The 19,706-nt window shown below is 45.4% G+C and overlaps 1 protein-coding gene across 2 annotated transcripts; it reads right to left on the minus strand.

The window, feature by feature from the left end:
• Positions 1-29: 29 nt before the first annotated feature.
• On the minus strand, positions 30-17,102 carry LOC131671457 (zinc finger protein 260-like). 2 transcript variants are annotated; one of them, XM_058947883.1, is made up of 2 exons: positions 16,905-17,102; positions 30-8,333 (listed from the first exon to the last, which is right to left on the minus strand). In XM_058947883.1, exon 2 carries the CDS (start codon positions 5,108-5,110, stop codon positions 2,972-2,974), a length of 2,139 nt encoding a protein of 712 aa, XP_058803866.1. In that variant the 5' UTR covers positions 5,111-8,333; positions 16,905-17,102; the 3' UTR covers positions 30-2,971. The 2 variants fall into 2 exon arrangements, with proteins under 2 accessions (XP_058803866.1, XP_058803867.1); XM_058947884.1 differs by lacking the exon at positions 16,905-17,102 and adding an exon at positions 9,139-9,240.
• Between the last annotated feature and the right edge of the window lie 2,604 nt (positions 17,103-19,706).

Below are 19,706 nucleotides of genomic sequence, written 5' to 3' on the forward strand. Positions count from 1 at the left end.
TGAAAATAATTAGCTGTTTTATTGCATATAGACAATATATATTTTTTCGTACTCAAGTTTTCAGTTATGTAGTACAGAAAATTTGGATTTTGCACAACGCTTCACATGAATTTTTGGAGTCGAACTTTAACGTTTTATCCGACTACAATATTCGAAGCAAACTTACATCTAATTATTATCAACCACATCTGTTTTTCCATTTTAAAACGCACAGACTAACAATTACGTTGTTTTACTCTGTAGGAAGTTACAAAAAATTAAGTATTTTGAGTGTAGTACGTTTCATCACCTAATAATGTTTTTCTATAAATGATAAAAAAGATTTGAAAATCTATAGTATATATTGCTGCTAATCTGTGCTGCTTTTCAAATTTGTGCTGGTTCAGTTCTTTTTTATCTACATTTGAATTTTCCATACAATCCTTCCCTTTTTTTAAATCGATTTCAAAATTAGAAAAAAAATCGCAATATGACAGCATTGAATGACTCAACAGATAAATAAAGTTATCTCAAAGTTTTTGCGTGTTCTATCGTTGGCATATATGTTTTCAACCCGAAAACATACGCTTACACAAGTATTTCAACAAAAACATATCTACACACTAAATTTACTTGTAATTTTGATTTTTGTCACATCACGTTGGAATTTGTAACAGTTTTTATAATATATTACGATTAAATTTTTCATGGCACACACCCAAAAAAACAAAATAAATATATTCTATATATATATATATGAAATTCGACTTAGAAGCAAATGAAAATACAGCATTTTATCAATGTATTATCATTTGATCTTTCTGAAAGCAAAATTGTCAGACATTTATCAGTCATTGATTGCAATGATAACAGTACGCATTATATCGAACTAATCGATCGCTAAATTAAGTAATACCAACAGAGAAAAAAAAATAAAAAAAATAAAAATCTTTGAGAGAAAACAAAGCGTTATTTACAATGCCTTAAGCCTCAAAATTGTAAACTGCATAAAATAATGCAAAATTATTGCAGTTACTTTTAAATAGTAATAAAACTATGGATTACGTAAGCATATTTTGGATTCTCGTCAAATCACTTTGGCACTCATCAATGAAAAAGTTTATAAAGCTCTTTTAAAGTACGTAACGCAGCGCAAAATAAAAAAAAAACAATCTATCCGCTTTCTCGGGACAGTCTATGACGGACGTCACCTCGATTTAATATTCAGTGCTCTTTCGACCCCGATTTGCATTCGGCCATTCAGGCAAGCGATTTCGCCCAGATTTCGATCTGGAATAAATTTTTTTAAATCGAAGCGATATATTTTCATTTACCCCCTCCTTCCCTTCACAGTTGTTTTCATTCGCACAGTGCTCAGATACTCTATATGTGTAAAGTACATTTATCAAATATGTAAGATTATTTGTTTTCGCAGATATATTTTCTTTCCATTTCTCAAAAATCAACTGAGCAATTGCATTATGATTAAGTTAAATCAAATGACATCTTATGTTCGCAAATGATAAATTTCGTCGCGAATGAAAAAATTATTTCATATAACTGTAGCACCTTCGACTTATAAAATAAACGAAAAACCGTTACACTGAATTAAGTCGTATAATGTTTATATCGATTGTTAAGTAAAACTCCGTATGTAAATATATAGATTACGTTCTTGTAAAACTTCTTTAAACTGGATATCCAATATATTCTTAAGAAATACACGAAAAAACGCTCATTTTAATATTCAATATATAGAACTATTTTCTCTATTTTTGAGTTATTCATTATTGTCTGTTCACATTTACTATACATCTCTAGCTAAAAAGTCCAAACGCATTGGTCTCTGTTTGTTTATGTTGGCTTTGCCAAGTCGGGAAAGAATACAGTGTTTCTAAAAGAAAAAGCTTGCTCTATGTATAACAACGATTCGTTTGGATTAAGTCTGGCTGTGAACACAATAGAGTAGAGAAAAATCTCACTGAAAGCTTTAGCTTCGGATAAAAAAACCTTGTAATTTTTCTTGTAAATAACATATGTTCATCTCACTATAAATGTTAAGTGACGCGGTTGCGCTCGCGTGTGCTTCGCTCGACCTTCGTAGACTCCATTCCAGGGCATCGAAATCTCTTTTTATCTCTGGCTCTCTCTCTCTCTCTCTCTCTCGCAAGTCTTGTGACAAATCGACACACACGCGTGGCACGCGCCTACACATACACACACACACAGAAGGATAGAATAACATTTTTGCGTTTTGGTATACAGCTCGGTACGGTTAAGATTAGCATTGTCAGTGTACAAATATAGATGAAAGGCGAGTGCAATTTATACGTCTATGCTTTTCGTGCGCTATTTTTATCAATTAGTACGGCCAAGCGTTACACGCTTTAATTCTTCTTTTAAAATTCTTTCGCGCTAAAATACATTATACAATTACAGAGACTTTCGTCGAAAATCGATCATAAATTTTCTTCACTCTCTCTCTCTCTCTCTCTTTCTCTCTCTATCTTCTCTCCGTGTGTTCATCCAATCTAGAAATGCCACTTACTCTCCGAGTATTTTGGAAATAATATACTTGTGCCCGCTCACGCAGCGTCCCCGCAGTGGAGACCTCATCCGAATCTCATTGGCAACCCGTTTTCGCGTGTGCGTGCTCATTGAAATCCTGCCAGCAACCAACCCCTTTTATACATTCGAATCAAAAGAGCCATATTCCCTTTTGCAAATCTCGCAATCAATTGCACCTCGAGTCCCCAAACGCGCTATGTATATGCGATAACCAAACCGGGCAAACGTCCTATGGCACTGATGCGGAAGAGAAAGAGAGAGAGAGAGAGACAGAGAGAGAGAGAGAGAGAGCGAGAGAGAGTGAAGCGAGACATTGATCTCTCTCTCTCTCTCTCTCTCTCCTTCCCCTCTCCCCTCTATACAACGCCTAACCCCTTGCTCCCCCCCGGCCGTGGTTCTCTCGAGACGACGGCTAAGTACGCGCTTACGTGGCTGTGAGCGTCTCCAGCACTTCCTCGGGCGTCTTCTTGAGCTTGCGGAAGTTGTCCCAGTGCTCCTTGGGCACCGTCCACTCGAGGAAGACCGACAGGTTCTTCCTCAAGGCCTCGAACTCGGTGTTGAGACCGTTGGCCTTGACCGCCTCCTTGCCCGCCGACTCGAGCGAGTCGACGAGGACCTCGTCGATGAGCCGCTTGCCGAAGCCCAGCTCGTCAAGCCTCTCCTGCTTGGATATGCGCTTGAGCAGCACGGCCAGCAGCAGCCTCATCTTCTCGATGGACATGTTGCGGAACTTGGCCATAGCGCTGGCCGACACGTCGCCGCTGTCCTCGTCCTGGTCCTTGGCCAGGCAGCCCTTCTCGTGGGCCTCCAGGTCGTTCTTGATCCTGAAGAAGCTGTTGCAGTTGCGGCAGCAGTAGGGCTCGCTGCGCCCGTGGATGCATTTCATGTGCTTCTTCCAGTGCGGCAGCTGCGTGAAGCCGGCGCTGCACTCGGCGCACTTGAACGGCCGTTCGCCGGTGTGCCGCCTGGTGTGCAGCTTGAGCGCGGTCGAGTGGGCGAACGCCTGCCAGCAGACCAGGCAGCGGAACGGCCTCTGGCCCGAGTGCGTCCTCTGGTGCACCGTCAGCTGGCTCTTCTGCGCGAAGCGCTGGCCGCAGGTGGCGCAGCCGTGCGGCCGGTCCTGCGCATGGGTGCGCATGTGCTGCGGCAGGTGGCCCTTGAACGTCTTGTTGCAGATCGAGCAGAGGAACGACTTGACGTCGCGGTGCAGGCACTCGAGGTGCTTCTTCAGGGCGTCGCGGCGCACGAAGCCGCGCCCGCAGATGTCGCACTTGTGGTCCTTCTGGCCGTTGTGGCGCTTGACGTGCAGCGCCAGGTTGGCCGCGCAGGTGAACGTGCCCGAGCACAGCTCGCAGCTGTACGGTTTGATCTGGCTGTGGGTGCGCCGGTGCTGCACCAGCTGGCCGCCCCGCGCGAAGCTCTTGTCGCACTCGTCGCACTTGTAGGGCTTGAAGCCGGTGTGGGTGCGCACGTGCAGCTTCAGCCGCTCCTTCAGCGGGAACTCCTTGCCGCACTCGTCGCACTTGAACAGCGGCCCCTTGGAGTGCACCACCTTGTAGTGGTTGCGCAGACCGCCGCTGCCCTTGAAGCGCGCCTCGCACAGCTCGCAGCTGTACTTCTTCGGCGGGTCCGGCTGCCGCCGCTGCTGATCCTCCGAGGACTCCTCCGAGGAGTCCTTGCTGCTCGCCTGGACCACGGACCGCTTGTCGAGCTCGTTGTTGTTGTCGCTGCTCTCCACGATGTTGTTGTTCTCCTGCTCGAGCAGGTAGTTGGCTTTGATGATGTCGTTGATCTTGCTCTGCAGCTCTTTTTCCGGGCTGTCCGCGAACTTCTCGGTCTCGCTGCTCGCCGGCTCCTTCTCCTTTCTCCTCGGCCTCGCCAATTTTTTCTTCCGCGGTCGCCCTCGCGGCCGCTTGGCCGGCGCTTTCGCCGGTTCCTGATTCTCCTCCTCCCCCTCCTCCGCCTCCTCCTCCTCCTCGTCTTTTCTCGCGGCGACGCGCTCGGCCACCGGCTGTGCACCTCCCGCGGCGGCCAGCTTTTCCAGCTCGGGGCTGGAGCACGGATCGCGCTGTCGGTACACGTACACTTCCTCGACGTTCCTCTCGTCGAGGTAGTCAAAGTCACCGTTGATACCGTGGTACAAATCCTCGTCCTCGTCTACCTCCTCCTCGTCCTCCTCGTCCTCCTCGTCGTTGTCGTTGATCATGTCGTGGAGAGGGTCGATTAGTTTGACGCCGCTCCGTTTGCGGCGAATGCCGTTGATGCGCTTAACGCACTCGTCGTCCTCGCTGTCGAGGCCGGCGAACTCGGCGCCACTCAGGTGTTTCCATCGTTCGGCCTTCCTCTTCCTCGGATACTGCGAGCCAAACTGCTGGAACTCGTCGAGCTGTCGGCGCGAGAAGCTCCGCAGAGCTTTGAGGCCGTCGGTGACGCAGGTGTCGTCCCCGGCAGTGGTCTCCTTGATCCTCGACTGCTCGACCGGTCGCAGCTCTGTCAGTTGCACGGCCTCGTCGGCGGCCGGCTGCTGCGGCGGCGGTGTCTCCCGACTGGGCGTGTTGGTCATGTTGCTCGCTCTCGAGCGTACCTGTACGGCTGGGCTCGGCCGGCGTTGGAATCACCAACTGACAGTGGGTGATTGTTGTTGCATTGCCGGCTAGTGCCGACGATCGACTGACTGCTGCTGCGGCGAGAGGCGAGTAGCGCGGCGAGTCGTGTAGTCTGTGAACCGGCCCCTTCCCGTACCCGCGGCGGCGCAAGCGCGCAATCGCTCTCGCGCTCGATAACGCCAACGCCGCTCTCTCGCTCTCTTTCGCTCGTCTCCCCTTTCGCGTGAGCAGAACAGGCTGGGAATTTTCTCTGCTCGGGCCACTTTTCCTCGCACGCACCGTTCGCTCACCAAAGAGCGAGAGAGAGAGATAGAGAGAGAGAGAGAGAGAGAGAGAGAGAGAAAGAGAGATGGGGCGACGATTTTACGAGCCGTGCGGCCGAAGCCGACCTCCCACCCCCTCCTGCCGCCGATGATTTATCCCCCTCGGATGTTAGCTGCTTCTACCGCTCTAGCCTGGACTGCCCCTAAGATAGCTCGTCATTTAATAAGCTCGATGTGTCGAAGGAAGGAGGCCGAAAAAAGAGAGCGACGTGTTCACTTGTTGCCCTTCGAGTTCTTTAGCTTTACTTTTCCCTAAACGCCGTGAAAACGAGAGCTGCACGAGTGTTGTGATTTGTATAGTAAAAACGCGCAAGCTCTACATATATACAGGCTCCTCTCTCTCGCTCTCTCTCTCTCTCTTCCTCGCTCTCTGCGGCCGTCAATCTTTCGCTCGGGCTCACCCCACGCCAATGTTGCGACCCCTGCACCACCACAATAGCGGGATACCTCCGGCGCGTGACGTCCAGCTCAGCTCGCAACAACCCTTGGTCCTTTCCACCCTTGCTGCTGCTGCTTCTGCTGTTGCTGGCACTGCTGCCGCCGTTGCTGATTGCGAGGGCGCATCGTTGTGTTTCTACTCTCTCTCTCCCCCCTTTTTTTCTCTCGCTCTCTGGAAAGTTCGAAGACCCCTTGCGCTTACGGCTAAATGACGCGTTTGCCCAGACCATCCATTTTTGGTGCCGCCGACAAATTTTTTTCCTTTTTTTTTTCTCTCTCTCTCTTGTTTTTTGGTTCTTACCACCACTTGAGCAACACTTGCCCGTGACTATTTGTCTCGGACTCGTTATTATGTATCCCCCGAAGGATACTTTTTTTCTCTTTTATGCACGCGTGCTTGCCTTTGTGTTTGTTTTGCTATTCCCCCACGTTTAATATTTGTGATCGCTTATATGCTTCGACACCCCCGCTCTTTCCAATCGAGCATTAACGGCTTTTTATTGAATCAAAACTCTTTTCTACTCTTCGAGAGTGATCAACAGATTTACTTATCCTATTTTGTGTTTTTAGAGAAGCATACAGTCTTCTATTCTAAACAAATTATAAATGCATCTTTACGGGTTTTAACGGAAGCGCTTCAAAAGTTTGTGCTAACAAATTACGATAACAATCGCCTCCAAGACCTTCAGCTTTTCTTCATTTTCTTGAAAAGCTGTCCGTCTCTCTCGCACGTCGTCGGTAATTCCCTCTTCTCTTGTTTCAACGAGAGATAGTGCGCGCGCGCGCGCGCGAAAGCGAGAGAGAGAGAGAGAGAGAGAGAGAGAGAGTGAGCGAGCGAGAGTGAAAGACAGAGAGAATACCTTCGCCCTTCGTCTGGCGGCAATCAACAATTTGCTCACGCACTTTGGCTGGCGTCGTAATTTGGCGGGTAGACGAGAGGCCGGGCCTAATCGCTTATTCGGAAAAATCGACGCAATTGAATTTTTGCCAGGCGCTGTGCAGAAAGGGGCAATAATTCACTCTCGCGCGGCAATAATCGTCTTGGTGCCGTGTATATCGCGTCGCAATCGTGGTCCGCAAAATATCGCGCACCCTATAACCATTTCCTTCTACGAGCCAACCCTCCTACGCCATTCGGCTGCTCTCTCTCTCTCTCTCTCTCTCTCTCTCTCTCTGCACATTTATTAATTTCTCTCGCGAACGAGCAGCTCAGCTCAGCACGCATCGGCTCTTAATCTTCAGCTGTGCAGCGGCAGCGGAGCAGCACACATGTTCGATTGTGGGTCCCTGGCTCTCGGGCATCGATGTCGCCCGGGAATTCCAATTCTGCACTTTACTCCGCCTCACTCTCTCTCTCTCTCTCTCTCTCTCTCTCTCTCTCTCTCTCTCTCTCTCTTTCTCTATTTCTCCATCTCGCTCGTTGGGTACGTCCGCGAAAAACGATGCTCCCCTTTATATACGCGTGGCGTGTGTGTGCGTGCGCGCGCGTGTTCGTGGTGCTAGGCCAGTAGTGTAGCCGCAGGGGGAACTTCGTCAGCCGCTGAAAGAACGTCGGCGTGTGGGGTGGGCGTCTAGCTCGGCGCGCCCGTAAGTGGCTTCTTCCTCTTGAGTTTGCGACGAATCCTCATGTTTGATTTCGCCCGATTTCCGGCCGATTATTCACGCGGCCTATTAACGCGATCGTCTTTTTTATCCCTCGGCTCGTGTTTTTTTTCTCTCTCTCCGGCCCCCGAATCAGTTTCCCCCCCCTTATCGAGCAGTTCGAGTGTCGATATAGACACGCGCCCGCAGGGGGCTACTGACTTGCTTGCACGAATGCCCCTGCCGCTCGCTCTTAATTTGGCAGTCGGGATTTTTTTCGATTAGCTTGGCCCGCTGCCGCGCCACCGGCTTCTATATATACGAAACGCTTAAGTGGCACCGGCAACAGCAAGTGGAGAGATAAGCGACGACGATGTGGCAGCTCGCGCTCGCGCGCAGTCCAATTAAGCCGCCCTTTCTTTTTTATACGTCTCTTTTCCTCTTTTTCGCTGCCGCCAGATTTTTCGCTCTCTCTCTCTCTCTCTCTCTCTCTCTCTCTCTCTCTCTCTTTCTCTCTCGATTTCGGCCCTGTGCGCGCGCGCGCGCGCGCGTTAGTTGCGCGTCGGCGGCGACCTTTATTAGAGCCGGGAGCAGCTACTGGCTGGTGTCGCGGGAGACTTAACTACGTTAGTTCGATGATAGGTGCGCGCGTGCGAACGAGAAGGGCGAATTTCTCCTCTGCCGCTGCCGTCGTCGTCTTCTTCTTCTCACGAAGTCTCTCTGAAGTCTTAGTTAGCGGAGGGGCAGCAGATGCGTGCGTGCGAGAGAAAGAGATCAACGCCAGCAGCAGCGGCAGCAGCAGCGGCAGCAGCAGCGGCAGCAGCCGTCACCGACTTATCTGAAATGAAAGAAGATAGTAGAGACTACAGACTTTTCCTTTCAGCCTTGACCAAGCGCACGGTTAGTCACGAGAGTTTCGCCAATTCCTTTTCTCTTTCGTCTATTTCTTTCCCGCCCTCTATCTCGTCTAGCGAGCCATACGCTACAAGGCATTCATTCTCCGAAACTGCTAGCAAAGGGACTGGACTCTATCGAATGAAAGTGAGAGGAGCCGCCAATCGCACAGAAAAAAAAGAGACTTACTTTGCTAACTTTAACATTTAGAGGGTCGGGAAAAGAAGGAGCAGTATATTGCCTCGAGGGAGATCCGAAAAGAGGATTGTACGAGAGAGAAAACGTAATGCGGTGCACGAGATTGGAAAATTGATGATTTTACACGCCTTCCGCGCGTTACGCCTTGAGAATACAAGCAACAGCAAGCAACCGATTCTCCTTTGAGCTTGATTTAGGGCGTTTGATTAGGGATAAAAAGATTTTTTTTCTACCCCACTCTCTCGACAAATTGATTCTTTTTATTACGTTGTTTGCATTGTGATTCTAATCGGGGGGCTGAGCAATCATTTTTTTTAGTTCTCGCTCGCTCCCATCAATAGGGTGTCGATTGTTCGACGTGTCGGTATTTTTATCTGCTTAAACTTTTCTTTTTTTTACTTTCGTTTCGAGGGGGGACGATGCAAGGTGGAAGCGCCACTTTAACTCATCGTATAATTGAATCGGACCGATTCGTTCTATTTCACTTAGATTCGAATGAAATGATTAGAAATAAAGTACAGCGATTTTGTTCGCAGCGAAAATCGACTTACGGTAGCGGATTGCATCTTTGCCGACTTCGAAGACTGGAAGGTTGGGTATTCGATCGATTTGATGCTAGAATTACCGAGCAACAGAAGCACTGTGAACTCAAGTAATTCGCTGAAAAGATTATACGGTTGCATTTAATAGGTCTGGATTGTCCGACTGGGCGAAAAACGCAGTGGACTATATATATCTGGACAGTGCATTAGGATTAAGAAGGATCAAGGGGTCGAAAGAGTTTCGGACAAAGCACGAGTTCCAAATGCAAAACAGACGTTAACAAAGGGCTGCGCAGGACGCTTGCGCGAACTAAAACCTTCACGGCGCGTTATTTTGATAGTTGGCCCTCGTGCACGCCACGCGTCTGTTTTTGACTACAAGATGGGTCGCAGTAGTATGAATTAGGACGATGCATTATGTCCGCAGACCAGATCAAAGGATCAGACACCCCGCGAGCGAAGCTGAGTTCTGGCCGTGCGAACGCATGCGGCTCCTGCTTTAATTAGTCGCCGCTCGGTACATAGCAACCATCGAGACCGAGGGTCGCGCCGCTCTGAATAAATATTTTTTTCGAACCGAACCTGCAAAAAATTGCTCGACCGTGTTCAACAATCAGGCTTTGTTTTTACTGGGTCTCAGTCTGTTTTAGAACGATAAAGAAAATTTATGCATTTGAAGATACACGATTAGGGCGTGCCGGCTAGGTTGGTGGCTTTAACTACTTTTCTTTCGTTTAAAGTTTCAATCCTTTTTAACGAGAAGTATATTTTCAAAAACAATTCAATGTCGTCGCATAATGTATACCGAAATATCATGGGTAGCAAACATTTGAAATCTGCGTCGTTTAGCAGAATAAAGTAATTTAGGTGGAAATTGGATTGAAAGTCACGTAAGCACGTTACAGATGCAAATGCAAAATAATCACAGAGAGAGAGAGAGAGAGAGAGAGAGAGACCTCACTTTCTCCCTCTCTCATTGCGCTTATCGAGTTATTGTAGAAATTGGTCCTGATAGGATGTACACGGCTCTGATCCTTTGATCTGGCTGGCGCACCATGGAGCGAGTGATATAGAGCGGAAGAGAGCGGCGAGAGAAGGCATCGGCCGCGATCGATATGAGGGGTGGCACATTTTCACAATGAGTAATCCTTGGGAAATCGTGGAAACAAGAGCACTTCCGTACGCTCGCGCATCGCGCGGAGATTATTAGCCTCGCGATGGATGCAATAATCGATAGACGGAAATTGAATATTATTTTATATAATGGCCGCAATCACAAGAAAGGGGCATGTACGCAATAAATGGCTGAAAGTCAAACGTAAATATCGATCGATAGCAAAGTCAATAATATTCTTTTCTATAATGTGATTGCGATAATTGTAGGTCTATTTATGGTTCTGCGTTGGCTTTGATTTTTATCGTAATTCTTAATGATTCGTTCAGGAAAGTCATGCACACCACATTTCCCTTTCTTTTATTTTCAATATATAGAATGGTGTAACGCATTTAGCCAGAGACCACTATTATATGCCTTCAAGTCAACACGGAATTGTCACCCTAAAAATCTTTATTTCATCCGATAAAATGCGACGTTGAGCTCTACGGGCACAGAAAATAATAAGAGATCGAGTATGATATTGGCTAGGCGCTTCGCTATGCCCATCAGTGGAACATTAGCGAGATTCCAGAATCGAGTAATAACATCGATAATAACGCTTCGGGGGTAAAAGGGTATGTGCAAGAGGAAAACCGTTATCAGTGACCATAATCTTGGGGTCGGTCGAAGCGAGGCTTTTTTCACTCGCGGCTCGATTAGCATCTTTCTACTGACAGGCGACGAGACTGCCGCGTAAACGACCGAAACTCCACGGCATCCATAATCGTAAACATATGTCGAGGCTACTATGCGCGCGCGACGTCGTGCATCGATCGGTTCTACGACACATTGTGTGTGAGTCGGCTAGCGCAGTCCGGACTACACTACTCCCCCTTCTGTAGAATCTCATTCTAGTTTTGAAAAATGCGCTCCACGGGCAGCACTACGGCCTTTCATAATACCACGGTCTGCATTTGCAAGACTTTTCGTCCATATGGTGTTATATACAAGGCTTTTGTATTCGCTCCAAGCTCTCCGTTCGTTCATTACACTTTCAAATGTCCTTAATTAGATTAGAATTTGATTTTCGATTCTTCCTTCCTGTCGTATAAACTTTCAGCAACGCGCGCTGTCGCGTAGCTAGAATCGATTTAATTCTGTTCTTCTATTAACATTTCTCGAATTACTTGGAATTAGAATTTGAATTGATCGACAGACTGGAAAGTCTCTAGCATTCATTACTCACTTCAAATTTGTCATTGAATAGCTATCAGATCAAATTATTTTTAAAGTTCAGCTGGAATTCGGTTTTGGTCTACTATTCAAGCGCTAATGAGCTTGGCCTGTCGAAAGAGACTTTCTACACCAAATCTTTCACGATTCCAAATTAACAATGCCACTCTTCTTGTAGGAGGTCAAATTTGTCATTTCCCAAAATTCGACTGTTTAATAGAAAGAAAAAGACGGTACAATTGAATATGATTTATCTCATCAATAATTCATCTGCGAGCGCGAAAATCGGAAACCCTTATAATCAAATATGATGAAGCATAAAAAGACTAGTCACCACCCACTCATATATCGACACGATAAAAACGTATATCATGCTAGCCTGTAGGCAAGTGATAGAGAATCCCAAATTATCCATGAAATTCGGCTAATACACAATAAATCCCGCAGCGGAAACAGACGTATGTTAATAAGGTATCAATAATGTATACCCCCGAGGGAAAAATATGTCGAACGGCCGTGGCGGGGAAAAAATGCCGGCGTAATGGCAATTATCGATGCGGCGATCTGCTTTTTTTCTCCACCTCCCCTTCCCCCCAACATATCAAGTAGTTAAACGATATTAAATTGCTTTGAGACGTATCCAAATTCATCATTATTAGCCTGTTCCTAATTCCGGTATTTAGGCTGTATGCACGAAACGAACGTTTATTCTTTGGCCAAATTGATTTCTGATGTAAACCGCTTTTGGTCAGTAGCACTGTGCGGCTACTCGGTTCGATGAGGTTCCTTATTCTCTCAGTCCCTCGATTTGCTTTTCAAACGATAAGATTTTCGGTAATCTTATCTCGGTCGGCTTCGGCATACGTCCACGTGTGTGGGGAAACAAGTGTCTGGCTTTTTTACGAGTGCGTGCAGGGTGCCGACTGTCGAGCGAAAAGGCCCTTAAATCTCCCCTCCTTTTCTCTCTATCCCTGCTACGCTCCATTTGTCAGTGTGGCGGCAGTCGGCAGTGAGTTTTTTTAATTTACGTCGCCACGACGCGTCGCGCCCATGTATACCTATATATAGGCACGCATAGAAGTCTGCTCTCGAGGCCGATTTGACTATTAATTACCGACTGCTTTTGCGCCCTTTCAATTACTTTTCGAACCATTAAATTTGTCGCTGAGTTCTCGAACTTCCGAGCCCTTTACTGCGCATTTTTACGATTCCCCGGCATTCAAACACCGCCGCCGCCACCTCAATGAAACTGTAACTAGCTGATAAAAACTTTTGTTATCTTAATGACTCTATTGTAAACTTAAACAAACCGTGCGTTCGACGATGCGCGTGTCCAAGCCGTCATTGCACTTTCGAAAAAATGCATTCTAATTAAGCCTCGAGTTAAGTCAATTACAGAATCCCCTGAACTTAATTGAATCGACTGACAAATGGCCGATGAGTCATGAAACGAGACACATCACATCAAAATGTCAACTGTTTTTGCGAAAAAAAAAAAAAAGAAAAGAAAAAAACGTTTCGAGTGGTATAAATTACTTTTCTCACGAGGAAATAACTTTTTTGTCTCGGAACAATTTCGGGCGTTATTTATTCGTATCAAACTCTAATCCTATCTCAGTTAGCTATATTAAAAGAGATTTTATCTATCGTATATACTGCGGCAAAGACGCAAGAAGAGAAAAAGGCAAGCACATAAATCAGAGTTACACTAGGACCCCTCGCTTCGAATGGGTTTTCCTTGGCGCAAGTCTTGCACGACTTTCAGAATTGGAGTAGTTAGAAATCTTTGTTAATCGTTTCGTGGGGATGATATTCATTACGCAGTGACAAACTGCCACCTGACGCAGGACAGCAACATCTTGACAGATAAAGTTGTGAAAGGGAGCGATCGTTTCTGCCTTCGACTGCTCGCGCGAGCTTCGAGGCTATTTTGAATGCGCCTAAAAATATCCCTGCCGCGGCAAGTGACCTGCGCGGCTCTTTTCCATTGCGTCACGCGCTCGCGAGCACAATGAAAAAAAGAGCGTGAAGCTGCCGAAAATTTCGATCGTGAACTCCCCTGCCGCGCTAACTTTATTTCGCCCGCGACATAAAGGAGGTAGGGCGAGAGAGAAAGAGAGAAGAACGTCGCGCTCGGGTATAGATTAGCCGAGAGAGAATCGAAGTGGCGACGAAAGGGGAGGAGGGAGAGGAGGAGGAGGAGGAGGAGGAGGAAGGGAGAGCGGCGCTGATCACGGGAGGAGGAGAGTGGTGTGGGTGTAAGTGCGCCAGACTCTCGTCGACGAGCAGCGCTTTCATTGTTGCGCACCGACGCCGCCGTCTTCTTTCCTGTGAATACGGTGCGTATCGTGAGTCTATATATACCATTGATATCTCTGGATTTTTCGAGGCGAGAATTTGTTGCGCGTGCAGTATATGCCTCTAATAAGGGGCGTTTGATTTCCTTCGCCCTCGTACTTTTTTGGCCTTCTCTCCTGCGCGCCGCTGGCCAAGTGTTTGGGAAAGGGATTATGATCGTAAAAGTAATATGGGGGGAAATTAGGGAGCTCCTTTTTTTCCTTTTTCTCGCCTCTGAGATATATATCTGTGCACGACGATGTGATCACGGGGAGAGAGGATGTCTCACTTTGGTCAAAGCTCCATTGATATAATTTATCAAGATCTTATTCAATTTGCAATCGCTGCTTATGCTATGAGAGATGGTTTGGTTGGCGCGCTTCCCTTTTCTGACGAGCACGTGAGAAACGCGCGACGGCTCTGAAGCAGCAATTCAGCGTTTTTTGTTGCAAAAGCAGCGACAAAGATGCCCAGATGTTACCCAATATCGGGCACGAAGATGAGGGCGCTTCGAGACTTCCTCACTCGGCAGTTTATTTGTTCAAATGCACATGAACTGTGTCACCATTATCTCCTTTTTGTTGTACGGAGGAACAAAGAAATCGACACCGAGCTGAATTTGATATCCAGTTTACCGGCTGTTGCCGAGAAGAGTGTTCACGTGAAGATTTTTCGTCAAAGCTGTTGAAAGCACAGAAAAAGATCAGTACGAAATTTGCATATTTTTCTCATTTGGAATGCTGAATGATGTAACACACTTTCTGATCGACAATAGAAATTGAAATATTTCAAGAGGGTTTCAAACTCTATCCGTAGTTGAATAAAAATACTTGCCCCATCCTCAGCTGCTCAAGGAAGAGAGAACAGAAAAGAATAGAAATTGTAATACCGCCCCCTGTTTGCAACGTGATGTAAGTGACAAGGAATGTTTTCACTTTATTGCGCGCGATAGGACAAAAGGAGTTGTAATGAACCTTGGCGTTAAAGGGGGGCATAGCTTACATTCTTTTGCATCTTACTGATCCTACACTTCCTACACTAGGCAATCGCCTCTCTTCAGGTTTCCAAGATGGCTTAACATGTTAAGTGCATTTTTCTGCCAAAATAATATCGTCATTCAGAATTTCGCGTGTCACGAAAAATTTCTCGGGATGAATATTGCAAGAACAAACGAATCTGCGGAAATGTAGGGTCGAGAAATCTCATAGGAGTGTTTGGAGAAACGACGGGATGAAGAATCGGTGCAAGAAAATATGTATTAGGCTAATTTGCTCAACAGGTTAAATTAATAGTAGCCCAGTAAATAATCAATTCCTCCCTCACTCATAACCGTATAGACCTGCTGTATTATTTACTTGATGCCTAATCTCTTCCAGCATATTTTCTGCTGAGTATTAATCTATGTAATATTAGTCTTATCTACGTTTACGACCCCAGAGTGTGTATGTACTTATATATACTGCTTCGAATGAATTGCTAAATAAATAATCAGATTATATGAAGGAAGTTTTATTTTTCTTATTCCTTTCGTACTCTGTTTTGTTACTCATGGTAAAGTATTGCGCACTTTCAACGCCGCTCTCGGTTTTGAATGTAAAACTTAATTCATTTTTTAATAAAGTAATAAAGTCTGTGAATACGGATAACCTTAGACTAATATTACCTTAAAAGGTTCTTAAATGAAAAATAATGAAAAGCTCATCAATTTGAATTGACGCGAACACAAGTTTTTACTTATTATATATTCAAAACAATATGGAGATAATTCGCAATTAAAGTTCATTTTTTATTAATTATGAAAAACAAAATATCAAAATATAGATTTACAAGTGAAAGCTATTTTAAAAGACTTTAATAAAAATATTTTGGTCAATAATCTATGCTCGATAAATTTTTGTATTTTTTCTTTTGGAATTATTCGAAAATAATAACTACCAGACTGTCATACGGATCCAATTAAAGTACGAAGTATCTTCTTTTCATTTAAGAACCGGAACGACGCTGTGTAATCTAATTGCCTTTTTATCTCTAATTACGGACATTTTCTCAAAGTAAAAGTTTTGAAAGCATCTTTCTTTCTAAATGATATTTACGTATTCTAGCCCAGACGGCAGTTAATGAGAAAAAATTATTCAGTTTTTTAAAATGTTTCAATAAAGAAAGAATTGCGGACAAATTGAGAAATATCAATCGATAACTTTTTTTATATTGGTATAGTATTCGAAATTCCCCTTCTTTTCTCGCCGCAATGTATACACACAAAGAGCCATTGCACAATCAATAATGGAAGAAGCTTACAGCGAGGCAGACATTTTCAAAACATATGTTTACGCAACAGCACACTCCTGAAATTCCGTCAATACCCAAGCATCTTCGAAAAAGGAATCCCACGCGAAAGCTCTTCTTGCGTCTCGGTCTCGCTCTGCTATCGCGATACTCGGAAAACAAACACACCCAGTAGTCTCGAAAAGTCTCAATCACACTTCTCTCTTTTTTCAGTACCAAAGTCCTTCCAAAAAGTTCATAGCTGAAACATTCACTTACTACTTTACTTTGCCGAAAGCCAATCGTCATTCCCCGCGCGAAGAAAGAGCGAGAAGCTTTACCGAGAACAAACAAAACCAAAAGGAGAAAGCCCCACAGCTTGCTACTCTCCCGGGCCAGTGTTTTTGCCCATTCCCTAGCAGTAGCTCGCCCCGTTCCCAGAGAGAGAGAGAGAGAGAGAGCAGCGAGCTCGGAGGATTTCATTTTTTTGCTCGCTCCACATTCCCCTCTTTTAGTTCGGAGTTGGAGACCCTCGCCTTCGACCGTACGCAATTTTTGACGAACGCGCGCGCGCGCGCGCGCACGGCCGAGAAGAAAGGAGCGTATGAAAACAGGAGAAAGAAAAGCAAAAAAGCCACAACCGTCCGCGTGTGCGCATTGAACTTCCCAGGTCGTCGTCACCACGGCGGAGAGTGAATATCCCTCTCTCACTCGCTCTCTCTCTCTCTCTCTCTCTCTCTTGACGTTTGCTCTCTTATCACTCTCTCGTTGGTTTATTGCGATCAATTGGCGAAACTCGCTGATCAAGCGCGCGCTCGTGGCAAAGCCCGACGATATAACTAACCTGAACGGAACAAGAAGAAGAGGAAGAAGAACAGTCAACGGGTGCTTGCGGCTGGTGAGTAGCGTTGAGGTGCTTTGGCGTCTGCTGCTTGGCAGCTCTGCATCGGCGGCCTAAAACCCTACCCTCGCCATCTTCGATCGTGTCGTCGCACCGCACATGCACTCGCTCTCTTGCTCGCCCGTGCCTGAGCAGCAGCAGCAGCAGCTCGCTCGCTCGCTCGCTCTCTCGCGCACACGACTTTAAAAAGCTTTTGCCTTGCGCAGCAGCGGCGGCAGGCAGCGCGAGGGGAGCCCTGCTCGTAGCTTCCCTCTCTCTCTTTCGCGCGGGCGCGCGCGCTCCCCCGCTCTGGCCTCCTCTCTCTCTCTCTCTCTCCCGTTGCCTCCCTGCCCTCCCCCACCCCCTCCGCCCCTCCCCCCCTCTGCACCGCTGCCGCGCGCGCGAGCTGCTGACGGAGACGGAGCAGCAGCCAGCGCTTTTTCCATTTCTACGATGACGTTTTTCTATTTTTGGGCTTATCTCGGCCCTCTTGCCTTCCTTTGCCCCCCCCCCCCCCGCCCCCGCCCCCGCCTCGCGTCTTCAACCGAGATTTCATTGATTTTCCCGCTTTGCCCCTGTCCCAGCCACCAAGCCTACCATTGGCCTACATTTTCAACTTTAAACTTCGCCGTGTCTTTGTCTGGCCAGCAGCGCGCAGCTTTTGCACTTTGCGCGCGTGTGTGCGCGTCTCTATATACGTGTGTTGCAATCTATACGCTGGCTGGCTGATGCGATCCTCGTTGCTCCACTTGCACGCCCGAGTGCGCCGAACTTGACGCCTGCCTGGCGATGCAGCTGAGGCCCCGGGAGGAGTTGCACTCTGCTGCGCTTATGTGCATTCTACCTGACCGACCGACGATGGACCCTCCCACTGTTGTTTATTTGAAAATTTAATTGCTGCATTGACGAGCTAGTCTATCACGAACGATATGTAGCGTCAGCTCGAGTTCTAGCCGAATTCGCAGTTCGCTTGCACACGGGTACAGTTTCTTTGAGGGGACCAATGAATAGAGACGAAAAGCAGTCGCAAAGAGACACCGAGTATTCCCCTCTTTTGCATAATTAGGTAGTTTTGTCTTATAGACCCGTAGAATGTATTCAACTTTAGTTGCAATACGAAGCATGCGGATGGTGTGTACAGTTATAGCACGACTGCACTCATATTTTTTGTCAATATTTCATGAGTTGTCCAAGTAGCTGGGCAGTTCGCAACTTGGATCATTTATAGCGTGCGTTGCTCAGTAGAAAATGGAAATGGTCATTGATAGAATAATAGAGCTCGTTATCGGAGAATGTGGTGTGGTATCGTAGTCTGTCGCTGCACAAGCTGCCATAAACGCTACATATATCACGCGACAAAGCGACTTGCTGCCCATTGGACCGTTTAATCTTTAATGCTTTGTGCGTTTGATGCGCAAGAGGTCAATTACTCTTGACTAGAAGCTCAGCGTTTTCATATTTTAGAAATAAGCACGTTTTCAATTGTAATCATCTTTTTGCCTACACTTGCGCATACGTGACCGCTGCACAAGTGTCTTTGTTTGTCGCTGTCGAGTTTTTTGTGTGCTAATTGAAACACAGATAAGAGGCGAAACTCTAACGCGATAAGATATAACGTAGGATTGGGAGTTTGATAACTCATGTATACGCTTTAACGAAGACTCTACCGGAGAACCGTTATTTCAAAATAAATTATGAATATTTCTTTTCTTGCTTTCGACTATTGCCGTTTTAAATGTTGTTTATATTTTCAAATGCTTCTAGAATAAGTATAGATTTTTTATATATAGTAGTAGAATAAGTATAAATTTATTAAAAATATATTTTACACGGAATTTCCGTTATCGTGTATTTAATAATTAAATATAATTCTCTCGCATACTTTATCAGAATGGTAGTTGTGTCGTTAGATTTTTAATTTATTAATTTTAACAAAATTGATAATTTCTCTCTGGTGATACTACTTGTATGTTAAAACTTGACAAACAAGAAATTATACGGAAAGTAATGTAAAATTAAAGTTTAGGTTGAAGCTACACACAAGTGCCATGAAGCCAAACCTCGGAGACTTCAATTCTCTAGAAATATGATTTTAAAAGGAATTTAGGTTCGGTGATTGCTCATATGAATAGGAAGAATCTTGTTAGAGACTTCAACGCTTATAGACAGAATATCATCGCTTTTCAAGTGTAATCATCATTTGCGCGATAGTGAAAAATATATCCACCAGAAGGTGAAACTTTTGAAATTTCAGAATCCTTATTTATACAGCCGAATTATTTTTCACCAAATTTTCCCAAGCTCTGATAAACTACCGCCAACTATTCGAAATTACGATTTTCTTTACCATTCGTTCATACTCTGTACATTGGTTGCGGCTTCATCAATCGACCTATAGATGGCAATCCGACTACTTTCCTTTTGAAATATTTTTCCAATACGTTCATTACAAAATTAAGAAAAACTAAAAAATTCATATTAATAGTCACATCACTTAGCAGACTAGTTATAATAATTGCTATTTTAACGAATATAATGCGATATTGTTTGCATCCAGTATTGGTTGAAAAACAAAAATAAGTCATCAAAAAAATTATCGAATAACAAATAAAAATATATTTAGATCTCCATAAATAATATTCACTGTTCAAAACAAAACCTACCATCATACTCAATACAACAAATAGTTTTTCAATTTCAAAATATCATTGAAGGAACTTCTTTAAGTTTGATTTAATAAGAAAAAATCAAATTCTCCATGATTAG

The sequence above is a fragment of the Phymastichus coffea genome, unplaced genomic scaffold (assembly GCF_024137745.1).
Source record: "Phymastichus coffea isolate CEN01 unplaced genomic scaffold, Cenicafe_Pcof_1.1 PCOF00126, whole genome shotgun sequence".
In the NCBI taxonomy this organism is placed as follows: Eukaryota; Metazoa; Arthropoda; class Insecta; order Hymenoptera; family Eulophidae; genus Phymastichus; species Phymastichus coffea.